This window comes from Rhinoraja longicauda, chromosome 28 (assembly GCF_053455715.1).
Source record: "Rhinoraja longicauda isolate Sanriku21f chromosome 28, sRhiLon1.1, whole genome shotgun sequence".
Taxonomy (NCBI): domain Eukaryota; kingdom Metazoa; phylum Chordata; class Chondrichthyes; order Rajiformes; family Arhynchobatidae; genus Rhinoraja; species Rhinoraja longicauda.
Window position 1 is genome coordinate 14,980,550 of NC_135980.1, and position 22,611 is coordinate 15,003,160.

Consider the following 22,611-nt stretch of genomic DNA (forward strand, 5'->3'; position numbering starts at 1 on the left):
CCCATTGCAATATCCCTTCAATACTGCACTGGTCTGTCAGCCTAGAGTACCTTTTTTGACAGCCAGTTGAATGATGCAGCCATCTGACGGGGTTGATTTGTCAACTGCTACGATTTTGCTTCATGTTTTGTGTAGGAAGGAACTGCAGATGCTGGTTTAAGCCTAAGATAGACACAAAAAGCTGGAGTAACTCATCGGGACAGGCAGCATCTCTGGAGAGAAGGAATGGGTGACGTTTCGGGTCAAGACCCTTCTTCAGTCTGAAGAAGGGTCTTGACACGAAACGTCACCCATTCCGACTGAAGAAGGGTCTTGACCCAAAACGTCACCCATTCCTTCTCTCCAGAGATGCTGCCTGTCCCGCTGAGTTAATCCAGCTTTTTGTGTTTATCTTGCTTAACGTTTTGATGTGTTTGGGTCTCAGGTGGTGACTCGAACCCTTGCCTTTCTGAGAGACAATAGACAATAGACAATAGGTGCAGGAGTAGGCCATTCAGCCCTTCGAGCCAGCACCGCCATTCAATGCGATCATGGCTGATCACTCTCAATCAGTACCCCGTTCCTACCTTCTCCCCATACCCCCTCACTCCACTATCCTTAAGAGCTCTATCCAGCTCTCTCTTGAAAGCATCCAACGAACTGGCCTCCACTGCCTTCTGAGGCAGAGAATTCCACACCTTCACCACTCTCTGACTGAAAAAGTTCTTCCTCATCTCTGTTCTAAATGGCCTACCCCTTATTCTTAAACTGTGGCCCCTTGTTCTGGACTCCCCCAACATTGGGAACATGTTTCCTGCCTCTAATGTGTCCAATTCCCTAATTATCTTATATGTTTCAATAAGATCCCCCCTCATCCTTCTAAAAGACGTGGAGGTTTCAAAGATAAACATTAAAAAAAAATTTTTTTAATCATTTTGGGTAATCATGTTTATTGATACTTGTGCAGAGTAAAATAATGAGTAAGGAGTGTGCAGTTACCAGGAGGACTGACAGAGTTAGAACCTCCTATAAAGCTGGTCTTAGGAATTCAGCTGGTTGAGCTGTTCCCTCACAGCTCCAGTGTCCCATAGTTGATCCGGATCTCCTTTGCTCCCTGTGGTCTCATGGGTTTCTTCCCACATTCCAAGAATGTACCTTGTATTCCTGAAAGTGTATCTCTATTTCTCCCTCCTCAGATGCTGCCCAACTTCCTGAGTGTTTCCAGCATGTTCTGTTTTTATTGCTGGTAGGTTAGTTGCTTATTTGGAAATTACTGTTGGTGCTGTGAAATAGCAAAAAAAATCAAAGGGGTTTGTGGGCTCACGGGGGAGAGTAGGTTGCAGGGAGAATTAGGAGTGGAATGGGACTGATGGGATTGCTCCATTTATAGTCAACATAGACCCAAAGGACCAAATGGCCTCTTTCTGTGTCAAAGTTCACCATGCAAGCTGCTCCCTTTAAGGGAGAGAGGTGAGCAATGCCCTGGCCAGCAGGGCTGTATACTCTGTTCCAAAGTGGTCACACGAATTACATCGTCAAGACCCGTAAGAAAGAACTGAGGTTCCAGTTCCAGGAACGACAGGTTATGTTAATATCATCACAGAAAATTATAGGTCGTGATTCAATTTAAACTGAAGCAACAGGAATTAAAACAACGTAAAAATCTCTCACTATCACACGCACACAACCACACTAAATATGCACAAGCACACACACACACACATCCTCTCACACAGAGTGGGTGCAGCACCACCCACATTGAGTTTCGGACTCTGGAATAGACGTTAGATCACTGGGAAGACAGCGTGTGTTGCGATTCCACAATTGTTGTTCCTGTCTTTGGACATTAAAATGTAGCCCTGATGCCCCCATTCGACGCCATAGCTAGAAAACATTAAAACCATGACTAATTATTAGGTTACATGGGTTGCAATTAGTAATTTTGTTGTAACGGCTACTATGGTCAGTACTGCCCTAGACTCCCCTGCACTATACCTCCTGAGATGTCTGTAAAATGTTCTAAATATACAGTTCGAGATATTTACCACGCTGTATTGTCCCTGATAAACACTGTCCAGCATGCGGTCTTGTACATACACTGTCCAGTGTACTCCTGTATACACCTTCTCAAATGCACTATGTACATTGTCATGTAGGAAAATAACTGCAGATGCTGATACAAATCGAAGGTATCACAAAATGCTGGAGTAACTCAGCGGGTCAGGCAGCATCTCTGGAGAGAAGGAATGGGTGACGTTTCGGGTCAAGAAAAGTCACCCATTCCTTCTCTCCAGAGATGTACATTGTCATGTATGTGCAGTTCAGTATATGTCCTACATGTATCCTGCTGTGTAATTTATTCATTAAACTTTTCTATAGCTATCCTGTTGAGTACATTCTCAAGCATATTTTCAGTTTATATACGCTGTTCAGTTTATATATGCTGTTCAGTTTATATACGCTGTTCTCCCATATGTACACTGGCCCCTTTATATATGTTGTCCTGTATACCACTGTTAGGTGCAGTCGAGTACATGGTCAGGCACATACACTATCCGGTACACATGTGAAAGAACATCTGGGAGCCAAACCTTAAACAGGCGTGTCACTAAATAAGCAGCACTGTTCCAGCTTCTGGAGAGTGCTGTTCTTTAAGAATGGATGGGACAATGATGGAAAATGAAAGAGAGCGCCCAGAGATCATAGAGGCTTGGATGGGCAGATGCAAAATAATATTTGTGGAAGGCCAGTGCTTTTTTTAAAGAGGCACAGAGCACTGAGAAGGGGTTGGCTAGAAGGTCTCTGTAGGGAATAGTATTACAAGCAGAGTGTGAACACCTGTAGTTTGCAGGAACACGTAGTGCAGATAGTTCCCCTGCCTGCTCCACCTGCTCCTGGAAATATACTGAAGGATGTTTCCCTTTGAGTATGCAATGGGCCTGAAGCCACGACCAAGTAACTGTGACCCCGAGCTCCAATGGTGCAGCAGGTTATGGTAAAGTTATGGTAATTTCAATGGTGAAGCACCGCATGTGAGCTGAATTTTGGGTCACAGGAGGCAAGGACTGTTTTGATTAAGTCTATCTCTTAGAATTTGCTCTTTGGAGAAGTCGAGCTAAGAACACGAGTTCCTGTAACTTCGAGTAGATATGGGGATTTGATGGGGGCAAGTGATGATACATGGGAATAGTGTACATTTAGTGCAGATGGGTCCTTGATGGTCAGCATGGACACAGTGGACTATTTCCATGCTGCATGACTCTTTGTCTGCATCTCCACCCGATCACAAAACATTTGGTGAGGTTCTCTCTGCTCTACCTCTGGAACTTAAATACATTTGATATCTGATATTTCCTAAATCTGATGAAGGTTCAGCATAGAGTCACGCAGAAGATAGACACAAAAAGCTGGAGTAACTCAGCGGGACAGGCAGCATCCCTGGAGAGAAGGAATGGGTGACGTTTCGGGTCGAGGCCCTTCTTCAGGCTGAATTACTCCAGCTGAGTTACTCCAGCTTTTTGTGTCTATCTTCTGTTTAAACCAGCATCTGCAGTTCCTTCTTACACCTAGAGTCATGCAGCGTGGAAGCAGGCCCTTTGGCCCATCTCGTCCATGTCGAGCAAGATGTCCATTTAAACTGGTCCCATATGCCTGCAGAACCTGGAACATCCACGGTTCCCGTTTCCACAGAGGCAGCCTGGCTGTTGTACTTCCAGCATTCTTGTTGCTTATTCAACCTACATGGTATCAATTGACACTTTGACAATGTATGTTGACATCAGTCTCAGAAAAACTGAGAGAAATCTCTCATGTCCCTACCAGCCGCCTTCTTCCTTAGCAAGCTGCCAATATTTTCTGAAATGCCTTTAATGGTAATAAAGAGCTCACATGGCAAGAGGAATTAAATTATTTATACTTATACATCCCGTGTTAGAGGTGTACCTGTTTTTAACAATCCAGTAGTTCAGCTTATGTATTCTTCCATAGCCAACGACCAGAACAGCATGACTCATAAGTTCAGTTTGACAATCCGGTTCATAATAAATACCTGGAGGGCAAGATCACACATTCCTCAAAGGTCTCAGCTACAGGACACATACTTATCTTTAACAAAAATAAACTGGATTATGCTCCTGAATAAAAAGCATCCTACTACAGATTCCATTGTAAATCCATGTCAATGCATTGCGTGTGCGGACTGTGGCTTTCCTCTCAGGGTCAGAAGGTTTGGGTTTGAATCCTACCCCAGAAAGGTAAATTGGACCGATACCATAGGCCGTGTAACAAAGCTTCATCTGATTACACTTTAGAAACTTAGAAACATAGAAAATAGGTGCAGGATTAGGCCATTCTGCCTTTCGAGCCAGCACTGCCATTCAATGTGATCATGGCTGATCATCCAAAATCAGTACCCCATTCCTGCTTTTTCCCCATATTCCTTGATTCCATTAGCCCTAAGAGCTATATCTAACTCTCTCTTGAAAACATCCAGTGACTTGGCCTCCACTGCCTTCTGTGGCAGAGAATTCCCAGAGTGGCATTGTGTGGCACAGCCTTCTGTGGCAGACTTTGGCCCCTGAATTAAACCAAGGGAATCAGTGGAAGTAAACAATCCCCAGTACTATTTCAGAGATCAGGTGGTGTTTGCAGGGCAAAGCCATCACTGCAGGCTCCCCTCCAGTCACCGACCAGCTGACTTGAAAATCCATCTCCTGTCCTTCATCTACGTTGGGTCTAAGTCCTGCAACTCCCCAAACTACCGTGGGAATGCCTGCTCCAGATCAAGAAAGTGTTTCACCACCATCTTCGCAAAGATTATAAATGTTGCCTTGCTGATGCCACTCACAGCTCATTACTAATAAAGAAAGTTTGTACTGATGCACCAGTCAAGTATTGCGACCAAAGAAGATTCCACCACCGGACACATATCCCCCTCCGCTTTCAGACTTATTAGGAATCGCTCACTTTGCAACTCTCTGGTCCGCTGCTCCCTTTTCCCACTGGGCCTGCCACTCCCAAACATACAGCACCTTTCCTTGAAACCACAGGAGATGCATCATCTGTCCTTTCACCTCATTCCTCCCCACCATTCAGGGACCCAAACATTCTGTCCAGGTGAAGCAATGAATCACTTGCACTTCTTCCAATCTAGTGCACAGGCACTAGAGGGGGGTTGTATTCCTAGAAAACAGTCAAAAGAACCATCTCTGAGCTTCCAATTGCCTGCCACTTTAATTCCCTATTCAACTCTTACTTTGATCTCTGTCTGTGGCCTCTTGCCCTCTACAACGAGGCCACATGCAACTTCCTTGAGGAAGCCTCATCCTCCAACTAGACACGTTGCAACCTTCCAGACTCAACATTGAATTCTCTAACTTTAGACAAATTACTTGCTGTCTGTATAAGAACCAGTTCTGTCTGCTATTGTTCTTGTTTTCCCTCTCTGTGCATAGTAGACTGCTGGGCCTATCCCAGTAGATTGAAACCTCATCAGCAACACATTACGTGGCCTTAACATGTCATCTAATCCCAGTTGCCATATGATTTCACACTAAATTCCTTTTGTTCCATCTGCACTTCAATGCTGCTTGGATGAATGTGTTTGTGTGTATATTTCCCTTTGTGATTGTGCCTCTTTCTTTGTCTATGTCTATCTCTCTCGCTCCCAGATATGATGAAGGGTCCCTCATCTGAACCATTAACTCTTCGTCCTTCCTCAGATGCTGGCTGGCCTGCATAGTTTTTCCATCATTTTCCATTTTCACAAATTCACTCATCACTTTTTATGAAATGACAATGTAACAACAAGTTGCAATTGTTATTAATAATTACATTTGCAATATTTGCCTCTCTGTTGAATCTCCAGACATTTCAAATCCACTCCAGAAATACAGGGCCTTTATTGCTTGAATTTTATCTGCTGTGAAATCCACAGAAACACCGAACCTCAAATCAAAATTGAATGTTTGAAACCAATTTTAAAATGTAAATGGGGGACTCAGAAATTTGCTGACTATTACAGGGCAGCTGTATAACTGTGGTGAGGTGAATTCACTAAGTTTAAGTCATAACACTCCTTAAATCTTCTCCTAACTTTCATTAATATCAACACAGGTTATTCCAACACATATCATCTCAGATCAGAACCATCATTATACCGAATAGACAACCTATCCTACAATCCCACATTTTTTAACACTCACTTTCACGGGACATGCAGTGAAACCATCCATCCCATGTGGCCAAATCTCTCTGGATATTTAAACGGTCCACCGCGAATTACCTGAATGGTAGAACTGGAAGGATGAATGTGTGGCGTCGATGGCAACAGATACTGGTCCATTGCGGGCCACAGCTTGAGCTAGAGCTGTCTCATTGGCTTGGTCAACAAAATAGTAATTGGTGCAATTGGTAGCTTTGTACTTGGGTTGATAAGCACAGGGGTCGTCCTGTTTAATCAAACAAAACTTACGATAAATATGATGCTATCATGCTGTCAAATACAGCCCATGAAGATATTTTGTACGCTTCATTACATTACTTTCATTGCTTCACCACAGAAAAATCCCATATTCCATGATTAATGAAGACATTTACTAACTTTGCCAGTGTAGGGGTATCCAACCTCAGTATCAATTCCGTTGTTCTCATGTACATACAAGAAGGCATTTTCCATCCATCCACCATTACATCCTGAATTCCCCTGGCTAATTGAACAATCAACCAGGTTCTGCTCGCTCAGCGAGATGAGATTTCCTGTCTTCTTAAAGGTCTGTCCTTCCAGCGCTCCAGTGGAACTGAAGGCCCAGCACGATCCACAATTTCCCTGAGGATACACAATCCCAAATAGAGCTGAACCTTTGAAAGTCCCGTCACTTTTTGCAAAACTTGGAAAGTTCAATGTAATTTGCTCAATATTGCAGAGTCCCACTTTGAAAAGGGTCAGGCATTGAGTTAAGGAGTGAAGCTCTCCAGCTGGTGAACAATACGTAACGTGATGGGCTGGGGTCTGGAACGCATTACCAGGCGTGGCGGTGGAGGCAGCTATGATAGTGGGGTTTAAGAGGCTTTTGGATAGGCACAAGGAAGTGCAGGGAATAGAGGGATATGGATCACATACAAGCTGATGAGATCAGTTCAACTAGCCATCATGTTTGGCACAAACATTGTGGGCCGAAGGGCCTGTGCAATACTGTTATATGTTCTGGGAACTCCTAACCTACCAGCACCTTCTACCACAAACTCCCAGCTTACCCATGAAGCAAGGGAAGGGGCTGAGGGTGAGGGCTCAGCTTGTGCAACTCTTACGATGCTCTTTGCAGCAACAAAAAAAAAACATTTCCCAGGTACACAAACCTGTGTGAATCTTCAAGCAGGATGCTCCTCACATGGTATTATTTTTCCAATTAAATTGGACTTGACGCTGCAGTGCAGTAAGAATTGAAAGATGGGGCCTTACGCCTCATATTCAGGTGGACAATGGGGTGGCTGGAAAGTCATTTTGAGCGGCACGGTGCTGAAGCTGGTGGAGCTGCCGGGTTCCATCCTAACCTCAAGTGTTGTCTGTGGGGAGTTTGCACTTTCTCTCTGTAACCAGGTGGGTTTCCTCCAGGTGCTGCAGTTTCCTCCCACTTCTCAAAGACATGCGGGGCTGTAGGTTAATTGGCCTCCGTAAATTGATGCTCGTGTGTAAGGGGAGGATGTAAAAATGGGATAGCATAGAACTAGTGTGAATGGGTAATCAGTTTTCGGCGTGGTCTCAGTGGGTGTAAGGAGCTGCTTCCATGCTGTATCTCTAAATTAAACTAAACTTCCAATGTGAATTTGTACTGAGTGTCAACCCATGTACTTAATCATTGTTGTACTGCCTCTAAAACAAACTCTTGTCCTCAGTCACAAATGGACTTTGCATTCTTGGGGTTGCATGGAGCAGTTAGGGAGGTTATCCATGTCAGAGAGGGGTATTCGAGGGCTAGTGGGTACTGGTTGTCCTTCAGATATTATGTTACAGGCTCATATCATCCTTTATCTCGCTTCATTTAGTTAACAATTGGGGCAGCTCTCCAAGAAGAAGGTGGCTTTCAGGTTATCATGGAGATCCTCCCCAGCAGAGCGATGAGATCCAACTGTGCCCATGCCTACTGACAGACTCAAGCTGGAAAGGTTACAGAGAAGAATTACGAGGATGTTGCCAGGACTAGAGGGTCTGAGCTGTAGGGAGAGGTTGAGTAGGCTGGGTCTCTATTCCTTGGAGCACAGGAGGGTGAGGGGTGATCTTATTGAGGTGTATAAAATCATGAGAGGTATCGATCGGGTAGATGCACAGAGACTCTTAATTAGAGAAGGTGAATCAAGGGCCAGAGGACATAGGTTGAAGGTGAAGGGGAAAAGATTTAATTGGAATTTGAGGGGGGAACTTTTTCACACAAAGGGTGATGGATATATGGAACAATTTGCCAGAGGAGCTAGTTGAGGCAGGGAGTATCCCAACATTTAAGAAACAGTTAGGCAGGTACATGGATAGGACAGGTTTTGAGGGATGTGGACCAAATGTGGGCAGGTGGGATGTGTAGCTGGGACATGTTGGCTAGTGTGGGCAGGTTGGACCGAAGGTCCTTTATCCACACTATATCACTCTATGTCTTTGACTTTATGACTATATGACTCCTCTAAAAAGTTTAAAAATTGCATTTTCATTTTTTTAAAGAGTATATTATTTTAATAATGTTCATTATTATACGTGTTGATTTTGTACTTTTTCAGTCATTAGTTTGTTAAATTAGACGTTGATTGATCACAAAATAAAAACAGTTAATTGATTTGCAACGGGCACCTTTTTCTCTACAAAAAAAGCACTGGTATTAGCTATAAGGAGAGTATTGATTTCTCTGGAGCATCGGAGGCTGAGGAGAGGCCCGATAGAAGTTTTCAAAATTATGAGAGTTGTAGATATAGTGTATAGTCAGTCTTTAGATGGACAACATTTCGGGTCAGGGCTGAAAAAGGGTCCCGACCTGAAACATCATGCATCCATTCTCTCCACAGATGCTGCCTGACCCACTGAGTTTCTCCAGCACTTTCTTTTATTGTTCAGGGAATGGAGGGATACGGATGATGTGCGGGTAGATTGGATTAGCTAGATTGGCAGCAAGGTCAGCACGGACATGGTGGGCCGAAGGGCCTGTTCTTGTGCTCTACTGTTCTATGCTCTATGCACAAAATCGAGTCCCGTGGCAGATTACTCTGTCGATACTCAATGTGAGAGCACCACTGACACCATAAATCACTCAGGGAATTGACAGCTCCGTCAAGATTAAAATACAATGGGAATAAAATTACTACAGGGCCATTAACCCAATCACCATGCCACCAGACCGATGACACTGGAGGTAAAGCTGGGGGTGGGTGAAAACTAGCTCCTGACTGCCTGGAGCCCAAGACAAGCCTCGGTCTCAGCTTCTCCAGAAGAACCCTCTCCAGCACCTTCATCCCTAACTTTGGTTCTTTCAGCAAAGTTATTTTACCTGGTTCTTCACAGGAGTGACGTAACCCTTGCGGCGCCAGTCAACTCTCTTTGGAATCTCATCCAAGTCCGGAACCTTTAAAAGGTGTTGTGATGAGTTTCTGGGTCTGTGAGGGCGGAACCCGTTCATCTGCTGATTGAATTCCTCCACAGTCTGAAAGGTGAACCAGTTTGTTAATAAATCAGGAAGAGTCACAATAGCAGAAGAACAAATGGAAGAACTCCCAAAATGCAGAAAGCAATCCACTCCCCACTCACTGGACAAGGCTACAAAATGCCCCCAAATCACCACAATCAAAAGATACACTGCACAGGAGGCCTTGCAGCCCATTAGGTTCGTGCTAGCGTTTTGAAAGAGCTTTCCCATTGGACCTATTCCTCCGTCCTTGCCTTGCACACCTGCAATTTCTTCCCTTTCAAGGATTTTTCCAATTCCCTTCAGAAAGTTACTGTCAAATCTTGCTTCATTTGCCCCATGGACTTTTCAAGCCATACGGCCCAGTTCAGTTCGACTCACCGAATAAAATTATTTTCCAACACTTGCCTCTCATTCTCTTATAACCAACCTAAAATGAGTCTCCCACCAACCCTGATGCCAATTCTCCCAAGTGTTCCTTAAATATATTTATGCCACTGCTAATTCACAGTCAACACAGGAGTAATGTTTCTCAGTCTCAGAGCCATGACCCTCATTGCAGAATCCACTTCACCTTCCTGTGTAATGAAGAATTCTATCAGAAGAAGGGTCTCGATCCGAAACGTCACCCACTGCTTCTCTCCAGAGATGTTGCCTGGCCCGCTGAGTTACTCCAGCTTTTTGTGTCCATCTGTGGTTTAATCTTTCTCTACCTTAAGAATTTCTCACTTACCAAGGCTCCAAACTGGTTCATCCTAAGATCATAGGTGTGTTTACCCTTCAGATATTCCAGATTATGATACTCAATGAACCGGAAGTTTTTCTCCCACACCATTCTTCGGACACTTTCTTCTTCCTGAAGGAAGATGGAAAAAAAATCAGAGTTCTGCTGAATGAGCGGCCACTCCCAAGGCAGCTTTCTGTTCTTGGAGATAATGACATGGCATTCACTTTGACTGATAGCCTTGGCCACCCACCATTGCAGCCTGCTGCTTAATGCCTTGGTAAAGTTTCAATTATTCCCATTCCTCGTTCAAGGAGACACTTAACCATACACGATGCTCCTTGGCCAGTGCATGCTGTCATTTCTACCAGAATCACATGGGATGAAACTCTAATTAAAGGTTTTACATTTCCCATGAATTCTCACCATTCTTTACCTCTAGTTTAATTTAGTTTAGAGATACAGCGCGGAAACAGGCCCTTCCGCCCACCGAGTTCACACCGACCAGCGATCCCCGCACATTAACACTATCCTACACACACACTGAGGACAATTTACACAAACACCAAGCCAATTAACCTACAAACCTGTACGTCTTTGGAGTGTGGGAGGAAACCGAAGATCTCGGAAAAAGCCCACGCGGTCACGGGGAGAACGTACAAAATCCGTATAGACAGCAGCTGTAGTCGGGATCTAACCCGGTTCTCTGGCGCTGCAAGCGCTGTAAGGCAGCAACTCTACCGCTGCGCCACCGTGCTGCCCAATGGCACTGGGGGGGGGGTCACTGTTTAAGAATACAGGTCGTGCTGCGATAACATGCTGGCACATTCCCATAATTTCCCTGCTGGTCAAAAGTACATCTTACCCGGTTATCATGACAAACAGGGAGCACACCCCATCTCATTGTGGTGATAATGGGCAAAACACAGTGCGGGGCGTGTACCTATATTCAGGTCCACAATTAGCACCCACTAGGCTGACCATTAAACCCTTGTTTCAGCCACAAGGAACAGTCCCAGAGGAACATCAGCAGACAAGGGCATTGACTGCCTCCATAATTGGCCAGAACACTTTGAGTGTGTCCAAATGGTGGGGGGTGAAGTATTTTTCAGCCAGAAGTTGTCGAGTGATTATTGAGCTGTTTGTTACCAACGATAATGTCAGCTTGCTGCATGGCTTGAAATAGATCACAATATTTTATAAATAAATTGTTCTGCCTCTGACGTTTCCTGCCTATAATGATCTGAGCTGGTGTGACTAACCTCAGTGCTCATAACAATCACCCAGTTAGGTAAGTTTTCACGTTGGGTTGTGGTAAGCAGAGTTTGACCAGACACATCAATGAACAGGCAAGACAGGCTACCGAATCCCCGACACAGCCCAGCCCCTGTTCCTGGGTGCCACTGGTCGCTCTTTAAAAACCTTATGAACCTCCCTTCCCATTAAAACAAATTAAATCCTTTAGCCCAGAGGGCACTGAATCTTTGGAAGTCTCGACCCAAATGGTCAGCAGAGGCTGACTCACTAATCGAGGTAGAAGGTGGTAGATGCTTGAATATTAAAGTAATCAAAGGATAATGTAGTGCAGGAAAGAGGTGTTGAGGTAATGAGTCCGATGGGGCCAAAAAGTCTACTCCTTCTGCTAATTCCCATAGATCTAATGTTTAGCACTACTGTAGGATTCTGTGTCCGCTCAGGCACTGGAATCACAAGGTCTGTGAGATACGGTATATTTTATACATTGCAGTCGTTCATTCAATGTGAAAGTTACTGGACCATCAGTACTCAAATGCTTTATTCTTCTATTGTTACGCCATATCATGAGGTGAAGCTGTGGGTCTGTGGGTCTGCCAAGAGGGCTCGGCTTGGCTGGCAAGTTTATGCAGTACTGAGGAAGTGCCGCACTGTCACAAGAGCCATCCTTCAGATGACAACCTGGGTTCTCTGTTAGGTGATGAGATAACCCACAACAATATTCTGGAGAAGTTTTGGTAGATGTTCCTGTTGTGCTGCTGTTGACATTGACTTCTGAAGCAAAATGATCTGTTTCCAGGTCTTGCCAGCACTTTCCCATATGTTCTCTGCTGGTCAAAAGTGCTTCTTACCTGGTTATCATGACACACAGGGAGCACATCCATCTCATTGGGGTGATAATGGAATCCAACAGTCCCATTCCCTTGCCATTCCCTTGTAGCCCTTCACTTTGTTCTCCCTCACAGGCTCACAAATCCCCTTTGACGCTTTTCCCACTTACCTATACTAAGGCACAACATAGTGTGTCCAGCTCACCAGCACGACACAGGGATCTGGGAGGAAAGTGGTGGGACAAGCAAAAATTTATGGAGTCATGCTGTGACAAGATTTTGAAAGACATGTGGACAGGTACGTGGATAGGAAAGGATTAGAGGGCAGGTGGGACTAGAGTAGATGTGGCATCTTATTCAGCATGGGCAAGCTGGGCCAAAGGGACCGTATCCACGTTGTATGATTCTAGGGCAGAACATGTGAATTCCACATAGATTTTAAATTTAGATTTTTAGATTTAGAGACACAGCACGGAAACAGGCCCTTCGGCCCACCGGGTCCGCACTATCCAGCGATCCCCGCACATTAACACTATCCTACACACACTAGGGACAATTTTTGCATTTGCCCAGCCAATTACCTACATACCTGTACGTCTTTGGAGTGTGGGAGGAAACCGAAGATCTCGGAGAAAACCAACGCAGGTCACGGGGAGAACGTACAAACTCCGTACAGATGGTGCCCGTAGTCAGGTTCGAACCTGAGTCTCCGGTGCTGCATTCGCTGTAAGGCAGAAACTCTACCGCTGCGCCACCATGCTACATAGCTAGCACCTGATGTCAGGATCAAATCCCAGTCTTTTAATTTGGGCATGAAGCATATTGGGATGTCTGAGGTTAGGAATTAAAATTAACTGGACCAAAGAAGTCTGCCTGCTGTTTTCATGGCCTTACCTCTGCATACTGCTTCTGGTGCATCAGCTTCCAGTTCTCCCAGCCTTCTGTCAATGTCGGATCAATTGGTGAGACGGCCACGGCAGTCAGTACCAACGCAAGCAAACTCTCCAGAAACAGGATGGGCTTCATGATAGATCACCTGATAAAATTAAGACACACCACTGTTAACTTTAGTTGTTCTTTCAAGCTCCCCCATTCGTTGAACTGCAGCCAAACCAAGATGAGAACCAGATGGTGGTAATGTTATAGTAAGAGTTGCAGACGCACACACTACAGTTCATGGTTTACGGTAATCCAGCCCCCCCAATAATTGATAACCTAAGCACAATTTACCACATCAAAAATGCATGCAATGTGATTTCCTAGCCAAAACGGAAAACTGAGTTTTTCCTTGTTCAGTAATTTTCTTTCAGGCCCTTGTTCATGCATTTAATCATCAGAACAATATTAGTTTTGGCTTTAATCTAGTTCCTCGTTTTTAAGCCCTGAAGTATATTTTAGTTCTGTGCAGAACGAACAAATACAAAGGTGGTTCCTCAATCACATGTTCCAATCTAGGGCTCACAGGTTTGTTTTCCTGTAAAATCAGCATTTCTATTTCAAAGGTTCCCACAACTCCCCATTACTTCTGCTACGACCCATCAAATCACGAGCAATACTAATTGCAACTTCGGCATCTGTCACACAAAGCCAAAGCTATTGAGAAATTCCTGTTTGCCTCAAAGTTGTTCGAGTCCAACAAGCAGAAGCTTTTAAGCTTTTTAGGTTTTAAGAAGTCCGACTGGAATTGCCAGCTACAATGGGCGTGTCATCTATATACTAAAACTCTCGTTTGTTTGTTTGTTTGTTCCTGAACTACAGCCAAAACGGTACACGATAGTGCAACATTTTTAGGTCCACCTTACTCACCGTCGTCCCTTTGGTGCTAATGGAAGATGAAATCGGTGTTATATTTTTAAAGTTATTCACATTTTAAAGTTTAAATCTATCTCCTAGGGAGGGTGGGGTAGGGAGGGATGGGGGGGTGGAGGGAGGGGGAGAAGGTGCGTTGAGGGGGATGGAGTGGGGGAGGGGAAGGGGGAAAGAGAGTGGAGGGGAAGGGGGTAGGGGGTAGGGGAGGGGGGGAGGAGAAGGTGCTATAGCAATGCAGGAGAGGTTTGGGCCCAACGGGTCCACTTGGTCTAGTTGAAAGATAAGATGTCCCCAAGACCAAAGCTCTGAATTGGGCCTAAAGTTCAATTATTATTTCCTCAATTTATATATTTTGTCTTCATAAAGAAATGTATTCTACTGTAATATATTTGAGGAAATAATCAAATATAATTTAAAGCAGGCCGCAAATGTCTGCTCAGGAAAAAATGGTATTGGGATACGCGATCCAATTTTTTACAATATACAGCAATTTATCAACGATCAGTCCAGAAAAGTAGCGACATGATCAGCAATGGCCTGACATATTAATAGAGATGTTATCCATAGTATCAGTGGTGGTGTGGAAATGTTACCAGTTAGTAAGCCATGGCATTCAGTGATGGGCAGGTAGAAAAGTGGCATTATAAATCTGATAACCAATTGGCCTGGATAAACAGTGACGTTAATGGTGACATATTGTCGTACAATGCAGAAACACGCCCTTTAGCCCATCATGTATATGATGACCTTTTTCCCCCCCATCTACATTAATCCCATTTACTTCCATTAACTAAGTGATCCGCAAAAAGGTTTGGGAACCATTGATCTAGACTGAACGAGTTAAGGAAAAATTTGACCAATAGGAAGAAGTGGGAGAAGGATGGGAGAAGAGCCAGTAAACAACAGGTGAATACGGGAAGAGGGGTGGATTGACAGATAGCAGTCAGGTGGGAGAGGGAAGGATTGAGATAGCAACAGAGGTTGGAAGGTGAGATGGGGAGAACTAATTGCTGCTTATTCTGGAATCTGATAGAAAAGGAAGGTGCAGAATAGAACCGAAGACGCAAGGAACTGCAGATGCTGGAATCATGAGTAAAACATAAAGTGCTAGAATGGCTCAGCAGGTCAAGTCAAGTCAAGTCAAGTCAATTTTATTTGTATAGCACATTTAAAAACAACCCACGTTGACCAAAGTGCTGTACATCTGATTAGGTACTAAGAAAAAAAATGAAACATACAGTAGCACACAAAGATAACAGCACATACAAAACAGTTCACAGCGCCTCCTCAATGAGCCTCAAACGCTAGGGAGTAGAAAGAGGTTTTGAGCCTGGACTTAACGGAGTCGATGGAGGGGGCAGTTCTGATGGGGAGAGGGATGCTGTTCCACAGTCTAGGAGCTGCAACCGCAAAAGCGCGGTCACCCCTGAGCTTAAGCCTAGACCGCGGGATAGTGAGTAGCCCCAAGTCGGCCGACCTGAGGGACCTGGAGTTAGAGAGGTGGGTTAGAAGATTTTTGATGTAGGGGGGGGGGGGGGGGGGGGACATCTCTGGAGGAATGGACAGGCGATGTTTCAGATTGGGACCCTTCTTCAAACTGAATGGAACTGAATGAGGAGGTGCAGTGGCAGAGGGAGAGGAGGGAAGTAGGTGTTCTTATCTGCCACCATCTCTCCTCATTCAGTTCCACTCTTCCAGCTTTATAAAACTTTGGTTATGTCACATTTGGAGTATTGTGTGCTTTTCTGGTTGCCCAGTTACAGGATGAGGAGGGTTTGGAGAGGGCGCAAAAGTTTTTTTTCTACAGAAATGTTGTCTGGCTTAGAGGATATAAGAGAAAAGAAGAGGTTATCCACACTTGGATTGCTTTCTCTGAAGTGTCAGAGAGGTTGAGGCGAGACCCGAAAGAAGCATACAAAATTGTGAGAGGCACAGCTAGGATAGATAGAAGTTTTTTTCCGAAGGTGGTAATATAAGACTGGAGGGCAGAGCTTTAAAATCAGAGGGGTGTTTTTTTTTTTTTTACAAAGAGATTGGAACATGCTGCCAGCGGTAGTGGTGGAAGCAAATACCATGATGGTATTTAAGGAGCTTTTAGATAGGGACATGGATAGGCACTAAACGGATTTGAATCGCATGGACAGATGAGTTTAACATTGCACCATGTTTAGCACAGACATCATGGGCAGAAGGGCCCGTTGCTATACCGTTCCTTTCTATGTTCCTGCCCATTTCCCTATTTTCTGCCCCTCCCGTCGTTCCTGCTCCGTCTCTGCCCCCTATCTGTCCCAGCCCCTCTCCCCCCCTTGGTCCTCTCCCTCCTCCCCACTTTCTGCCCCTCTCCCCAGTTGTTGCCCCATTCCTCCCCCCCCCCCCCCTTCCCTTCCCTTCACCCCCACCCCCACCCCCGCCCACGATTTCTGCTCCTCTCCCCAGGCAACTTTTCCAGACTGTAACCTCATAGTCTCCCCCCCCCCCCCGGCAGGAGATTGGTTTTGCTGCAATCTCCTGCCGTGCCCAGAACTCCGGACAGCCCGCCGGCGGGTCGGGCTCCGGACCGACAGTCAATGACCAACAGACCTTACCTCTCTGCCTCTGGCCGGTGGGGGGGACTGACTGCTGGGTTAGCGTGCAGACACAGCCGCAGCAGTAAATCCAACCGCTTCCTTTCGCCGCTCTCATGTGACTGTAAATCTGAACAGCCCAAATTGATTGTGCAATTCGCGATATTCTCCGTGGTGGAAATGGGACTATTCTTTGCAAAAAAAAACACACCAACCTGGAACTAAAACCGATCATGTACTTTATTTTTGTGTGTGTGTGTGTGTGTAGGTGTGGAAATTAGAGTTACATTGGCTGCGGTTTCCGGGTGAGATCACTCCAGCTGAGATTGACTTGGGCACTTTCAACTCTGCCACAGTTCGCTCTGTGGCATCAGGTTGCAATGAATCCCGGCGCATTCCGCGCGTTTTTTCGCACTGGTGTCAGAAATTGGAGCTTTTGAGTGCATAAAATCATGAGAGGAATAGACCGGGTAGACGTACAGAGTCTCTTGCCCAGAGTGGGGAAATCGAAAAACAGAGGGCATAGGTTCAAGGTGAAGGGGAAAAGATTTAATAGGAACCCGAGGGGTAATTTTCCTCATACAAAGAGTGGTGGGTGTGTGGAAGGAGATGCCAGAGGGGGTAGTTGAGGCTGGGACTATCACGACGTTTAAGAAGCAACTGGACAGGTACATGGATAGGACAGACGAGATCTGGGTGTCCTAGTGCATCAGTCACTGAAAGGAAGCATGCAGGTGCAGCAGGCAGTGAAGAAAGTCAATGGAATGTTGGCCTTCATAACAAGAGGAGTTGAGTGTAGGAGCAAAGAGGTCCTTCTGCAGTTGTACAGGGCCTTAGTGAGACCGCACCTGGAGTACTGTGTGCAGTTTTGGTCTCCAAATATGAGGAAGGATATTCTTGCTATTGAGGGCGTGCAGCGTAGGTTTACTAGGTTCATTCCCGGAATGGCGGGACTGTCGTATGTTGAAAGACTGGAGCGACTAGGCTTATATACACTGGAATTTAGAAGGATGAGAGGGGATCTTATTGAAAGATATAACATTATTAAGGGGTTGGACACGTTAGAGGCAGGAAACATGTTCCCAATGTTGGGGGAGTCCAGAACCAGGGGCCACAGTTTAAGAATAAGGGGTATGCCATTTAGAACAGAGATGAGGAAAAACTTTTTCAGTCAGAGAGTTGTAAATCTGTGGAATTCTCTGCCTCAGAAGGCAGTGGAGGCCAGTTCTCTGAATGCATTCAAGAGAGAACTAGATAGAGCTCTTAAGGATAGCGGAGTCAGGGGGTATGGGGAGAAGGCAGGAACGGGGTGCTGATTGAGAATGATCAGCCATGATCACATTGAATGGTGGTGCTGGCTCGAAGGGCCGAATGGCCTACTCCTGCACCTATTGTCTATTATCTATTGACAGGTTTGGAGGAATATGGGCCACACGCAGGCAGATGGGACTTATGTAGACGGACACACTCTAAATACCTACACGTTTGTAGGTTAACTGGCTTCGGTAAAGTTTGTAAATTGTCCCTAGCATGTAAGATCACGTTGGGGTGTGGGAGGAAACCGAAGATCACGCAGGTCAGGGGGAGAACGTACAAATTCCGTACAGACAGCACCTGTAGTCAGGATGGAACCCTGGTCTCTGGCGCTGTAAGGCAGCAACTCTACCGCTATGCCACCATGCCGCCATTTTACTTTACTTTATTTTCTAACATAATTTCTCAATCATATCCAATGGCCTCGTATTCACTTTTGTTTTACGTGCTTCCAAAAAACTCTTACAATTTTTTGTATCCTTGGTTCATTTAGTCATAGGGTCATACAGCGTGGAAACAGGCCCTTCGGCTGAACTTGCCCACACCGACCAACATGCCCCATCTACAATAGACACAAAATGCTGGAGTAACTCAGCGGGACAGGCAGCGTCTCTGGAAAGAAGGGATGGGTGATGTTTCAGGTCGAGACCCTTCTTCAGACTGCCTTTTGTAAAGACGGACTCCAGTCCCGACCCAAAATGTCACCGATCTATTTTCTCCAGAGAGGCTGCCTGACCTGTTGAGTTACTCCAGCATTTTGTGTCTATCTTTGCCAATGAATTTGTTCATTGGAAAGTAACGACTCAGTTGAGTTTTGAACACTCACCCGAGACCCAGTGCCTGGTCATTTCGTGGTAGGTTCATAGGTTCAAGGAGCAGAATTAGGCCATTTGGCCCATCAAGTCTGATCTATCTTTCCCTCTCAACCCCATTCTCCTGCCTTCTCCCCATAACCACTGGCACCAAGAACAATCATCATATTTTATGACATTAAGTATATTACTGTCCCAATCTTAAAGAGATTGAGATCGGACCTTGTTTAAGGCTTGATTTGGATGTGTGAAGCTGAGTTTGAGTTGGCCACGGGGGCCAGGGTGAACCGCAGGAAGAGCGAGGCCATGCTCTTTGGAAACTGGCCCGACCGATCTTCCATCCCCTTCACCATCAAGCCTGACTTCTTGAAGGGGATCTAGTTCGGGGGGGGGGGGGGGGGGTGGGCTGAGGCATGTGACAAGAATTGGCTGGAGCAGACAGCCAAGGTGGGGAAAAAACTGGAGCTGTGGAAGCAGCACTCCCTCTCTATCACGGGGAAAAATCTGGTCATCAGGTGTGAGGTGCTCTCGGGGCTGCTGTACTTGGTGCAAGTGTGGCCTGTCCCTCCCTCCTACGCTACAGGGATCACACGGGCCGTCTTCCGCTTCATCTGGGGGTCGAGGATGGACCGGGTGCGACGGGCCACAATGCACAAGTCGATAGACAACGAGGGTAAAAGTGTGCCCAACGTCGCCCTCACCCGGATGGCCATCTTCGTGTGTGGCTGCAACAGGCGGAGCATATAACCAAGGCACGTGGGCACCAAATGTCACTACCTGCTGAGGTTCTACCTGTCCCCAGTGTTGCGCAGGATGGGCCTGGCGCTGATGCCACGCAATGTGCCAGTCAGCTGGACATTGCCGCACCATCTGTTATTCGCAGAAAGGTTCTTCTGGACCAACACCTTTGACCACAAGTCCATCAGGCAGTGGTAAGCACAGAATGTCCTGCAGGCACTGCAGGGAACTGACTCCATTGATCCCCCCCCCCCCTCCTCCCTATCACCTCCCTCCACCCCAAATCCCCCTCAACCCCCCTTATCCTGCCCCCCCCTCCCGCACTTGGAGATAAGATTTAAACATTAAAATGTGAATAACTTAAAAAATATAACACCGATTTCAATGAAACGTCTTCCATTAGTACCAAAGGGACGACGGTGAGTAGGGAGGGCCAAAAATTATCGTGCTATTGTGTGCCGTTTTGGCTGTAGTTCAGGAACAAACAAACAAACGAGAGTATTACTAGGTAGATTAGACAGGTACATGGATAGGAAGGGGTAAGAGGGCTATGGGTCAGACGCAGACAGGTGTAGTGCAGATGGGATATGTTGGTCGGTGTGGGCAAGTTGGGGCAAAGGGCCTGTTTCCACTCTGTATGACTCTATGACTACCTTCGGCCACCGAGAATCTCGGAACAGAGGGCGAGGGCATGGGGATTAGCAGTTTAAAAAATCTTGCTGTCCATTTATGTCTCTCCCACAGCATCTGTCAGCCCATTTTTCAAAGGCAGACTGGACTGTCCCATTCTTTCAGCCTTCTCTTGACCCACCAAACTGATTCCTGATTCTATCATTCTTCTCTTGTGGCCCTCCCTGCTTATATCTGTGGCATCTCTGAAGTCCTCCACCATTTTGACCATTTCCAATTCCCTGATCCCAACCAACTCATCTTTACCATGGACATATAATCCCTTTACATCACCCTCCTATGTCAGGATAGTTTAAGAACCCTCTGTTCTTTCCTGGGGCAAAGATCCAACCGGTTCTCTTCCATCAACACTTCAGTTGGCTGGCACATTGAACAATTCTCCTTCAACTTCACCTCACTTTCACCCGATCAAAGAAGGTACAGCTGTGGGTACTCACATGCACGCAAGCCATGCCTGGCTTTGTGTGGGCTGTTACTTGCTTCAGTCCTACCCAGGCTCACTCCCTCAATGCTTTTTATAGTATATCGATGACTGCGTTGGTGTTGCCTCCTGCACTCACGTAGAACTCAACAATTCTATTACTTTTGGTACTTATTTTCACCCTGCGCTCACCTTCTCATGGTCAATCGCTGACTCTTCCCTTCCTGTTCTAGATCTTAGACGGCCGAACTGAGCTTGCACCACAACAGCAACATCCCAAATGCTGAATGCTGCAGTGGAAACTCAGGCATCATCCTACATGGCCAGAAAAAAAAAAAACTACAGTGACCATTCTGGGAGGAAGAGTTGAAGGTTTATAGTTTTCAAAGCAGAGCTTTGACGGAGGAGTAAAGAGTAAGGCAAAAGATCATCATGGTGCTAGGTTAAGAAAGATCAGGTGATAATGAACCTGAGGTCTGACCTTTGGCAATTTATAGAAACAGGCTGAAAAGGGAACAAAATGGGAAATGATGAGGGAGCAATCACCTCAAGTTGGCAAATGTTATGTTGATTCCAGAAGGATGAAACGTATCCAGACAGAAGATAAGATGTTGTTCTGGCTTACATTAGTCCTCACTATGGCTGTGCAGAAGGCCGCAGGCAGACAGGTTGGAATGGGAGTGGGAATGAGAAGTAAAATTGTTTGCAACACGAAGGTTAGGATCACCCCTGTGGACTGTGCACAGATATTCCACGTAGCAATCACCCAATCTGTGTTTGGTTTCTCCAGTGTAGAGAAGGACACTTTGTGAACGCCAAATGTAGTCGAGTGGATTGGAAGAAGCGCAAGTGAACCTCATCTGGATTGATTGTTTGGACCAAACCCAACCCACCACCCGCCTGTGTTGTCCGAGGAAATGTGGACTGGTGTGCCGTGCGCTTGGTCTTCTCGTGGTCATACCGCTCACTGCTGGCCGTTGAAACTTTAACCATTTCCTCAAAGCATTAAACACAGAATTGCAACAAAAAAAGCAAATAAGCTGCAAACTGTTGACGAACCCTTTAAGTAGATAGGGAGTGTATGTGGGTGAATGCAGATTCATCCATGGGGGTTTGGGAGCTGATGGAAACTGAAGCATGAATATCAATCAACCGGAGTTGTAATTTCCTTCCATAGTCCAGTAACACACAGCAGAACAGCAGGGGCTGGAGGCAGAGTGGGACGAGAAAGCCTGATGCAACTCCATCATGTGCATTAAACTAGTTCAGATGCCCATTCACTCCCTCACCCATTATTGTGGCTGCAATGTGCGCTGTCTACAGAGTGCACTGCATTGAGTCCTGATTGAGAATGATCAACCATGATCACATTGAATGGCGGTGCTGGCTCGAAGGGCCGAATGGCCTCCTCCTGCACCTATTGTCTATTGTCTATCAACTCAGAGGCTTCTTCAACAGTACTTTCCTGACCACTGCTGTCTACCAGGGGGGATAATGGCACACTTCCTTCCAAGTCACACAAATCGTGCCTTGGTAAGTCTGGATCCAAAATTCAGATACATAGTGGTCCAGCAGGATTGTGGTTCTACCATTACCAAACTAATGGCAGTAGTTTAAGAAGGCAGTTCCAACTACATTCTCGAAGCAGAGAGCTGCTGGGCAGCAACTCATGTCTTATGACCGAATACTAAACAAAACAAGCATAATGAAACCAAAAGGTGACATTTTGTTCCCGAGGAGCTTTCACTGAGTTTTTTGTAAACATTTAAAGCAAGGGCAATTGCTTTTTTTTTTAAATGTTTTTTATTTCAGGTTCC

At 45.7% G+C, this 22,611-nt stretch overlaps 1 protein-coding gene across 1 annotated transcript; it reads right to left on the reverse strand.

Moving 5' to 3' along the window:
- Window positions 1-895: 895 nt before the first annotated feature.
- Window positions 896-16,976, reverse strand: LOC144607398 (procathepsin L-like). Its single transcript, XM_078424228.1, has 8 exons — window positions 16,841-16,976; window positions 13,341-13,482; window positions 10,372-10,494; window positions 9,504-9,656; window positions 6,581-6,805; window positions 6,263-6,428; window positions 3,922-4,027; window positions 896-1,863 (listed from the first exon to the last, which is right to left on the reverse strand). Exons 2-8 carry the CDS (start codon window positions 13,470-13,472, stop codon window positions 1,764-1,766), a joined length of 1,005 nt encoding a protein of 334 aa, XP_078280354.1. The 5' UTR covers window positions 13,473-13,482; window positions 16,841-16,976; the 3' UTR covers window positions 896-1,763.
- Between the last annotated feature and the right edge of the window lie 5,635 nt (window positions 16,977-22,611).

What these genes read in the sequence shown, in the direction of transcription:
- LOC144607398 (XM_078424228.1), bottom strand. Translation starts at nt 13,472, where the DNA reads ATGAAGCCCATCCTGTTTCTGGAGAGTTTGCTTGCGTTGGTACTGACT. An exon ending in GATACCCCTACACTGGCAAA is followed by an intron (nt 6,429 to 6,580) that starts GTTAGTAAATGT and finishes TTGATTAAACAG; the next exon opens with GACGACCCCTGTGCTTATCA. An exon ending in TACTGGATTGTTAAAAACAG is followed by an intron (nt 1,864 to 3,921) that starts GTACACCTCTAA and finishes AATGTTTTCTAG; the next exon opens with CTATGGCGTCGAATGGGGGC.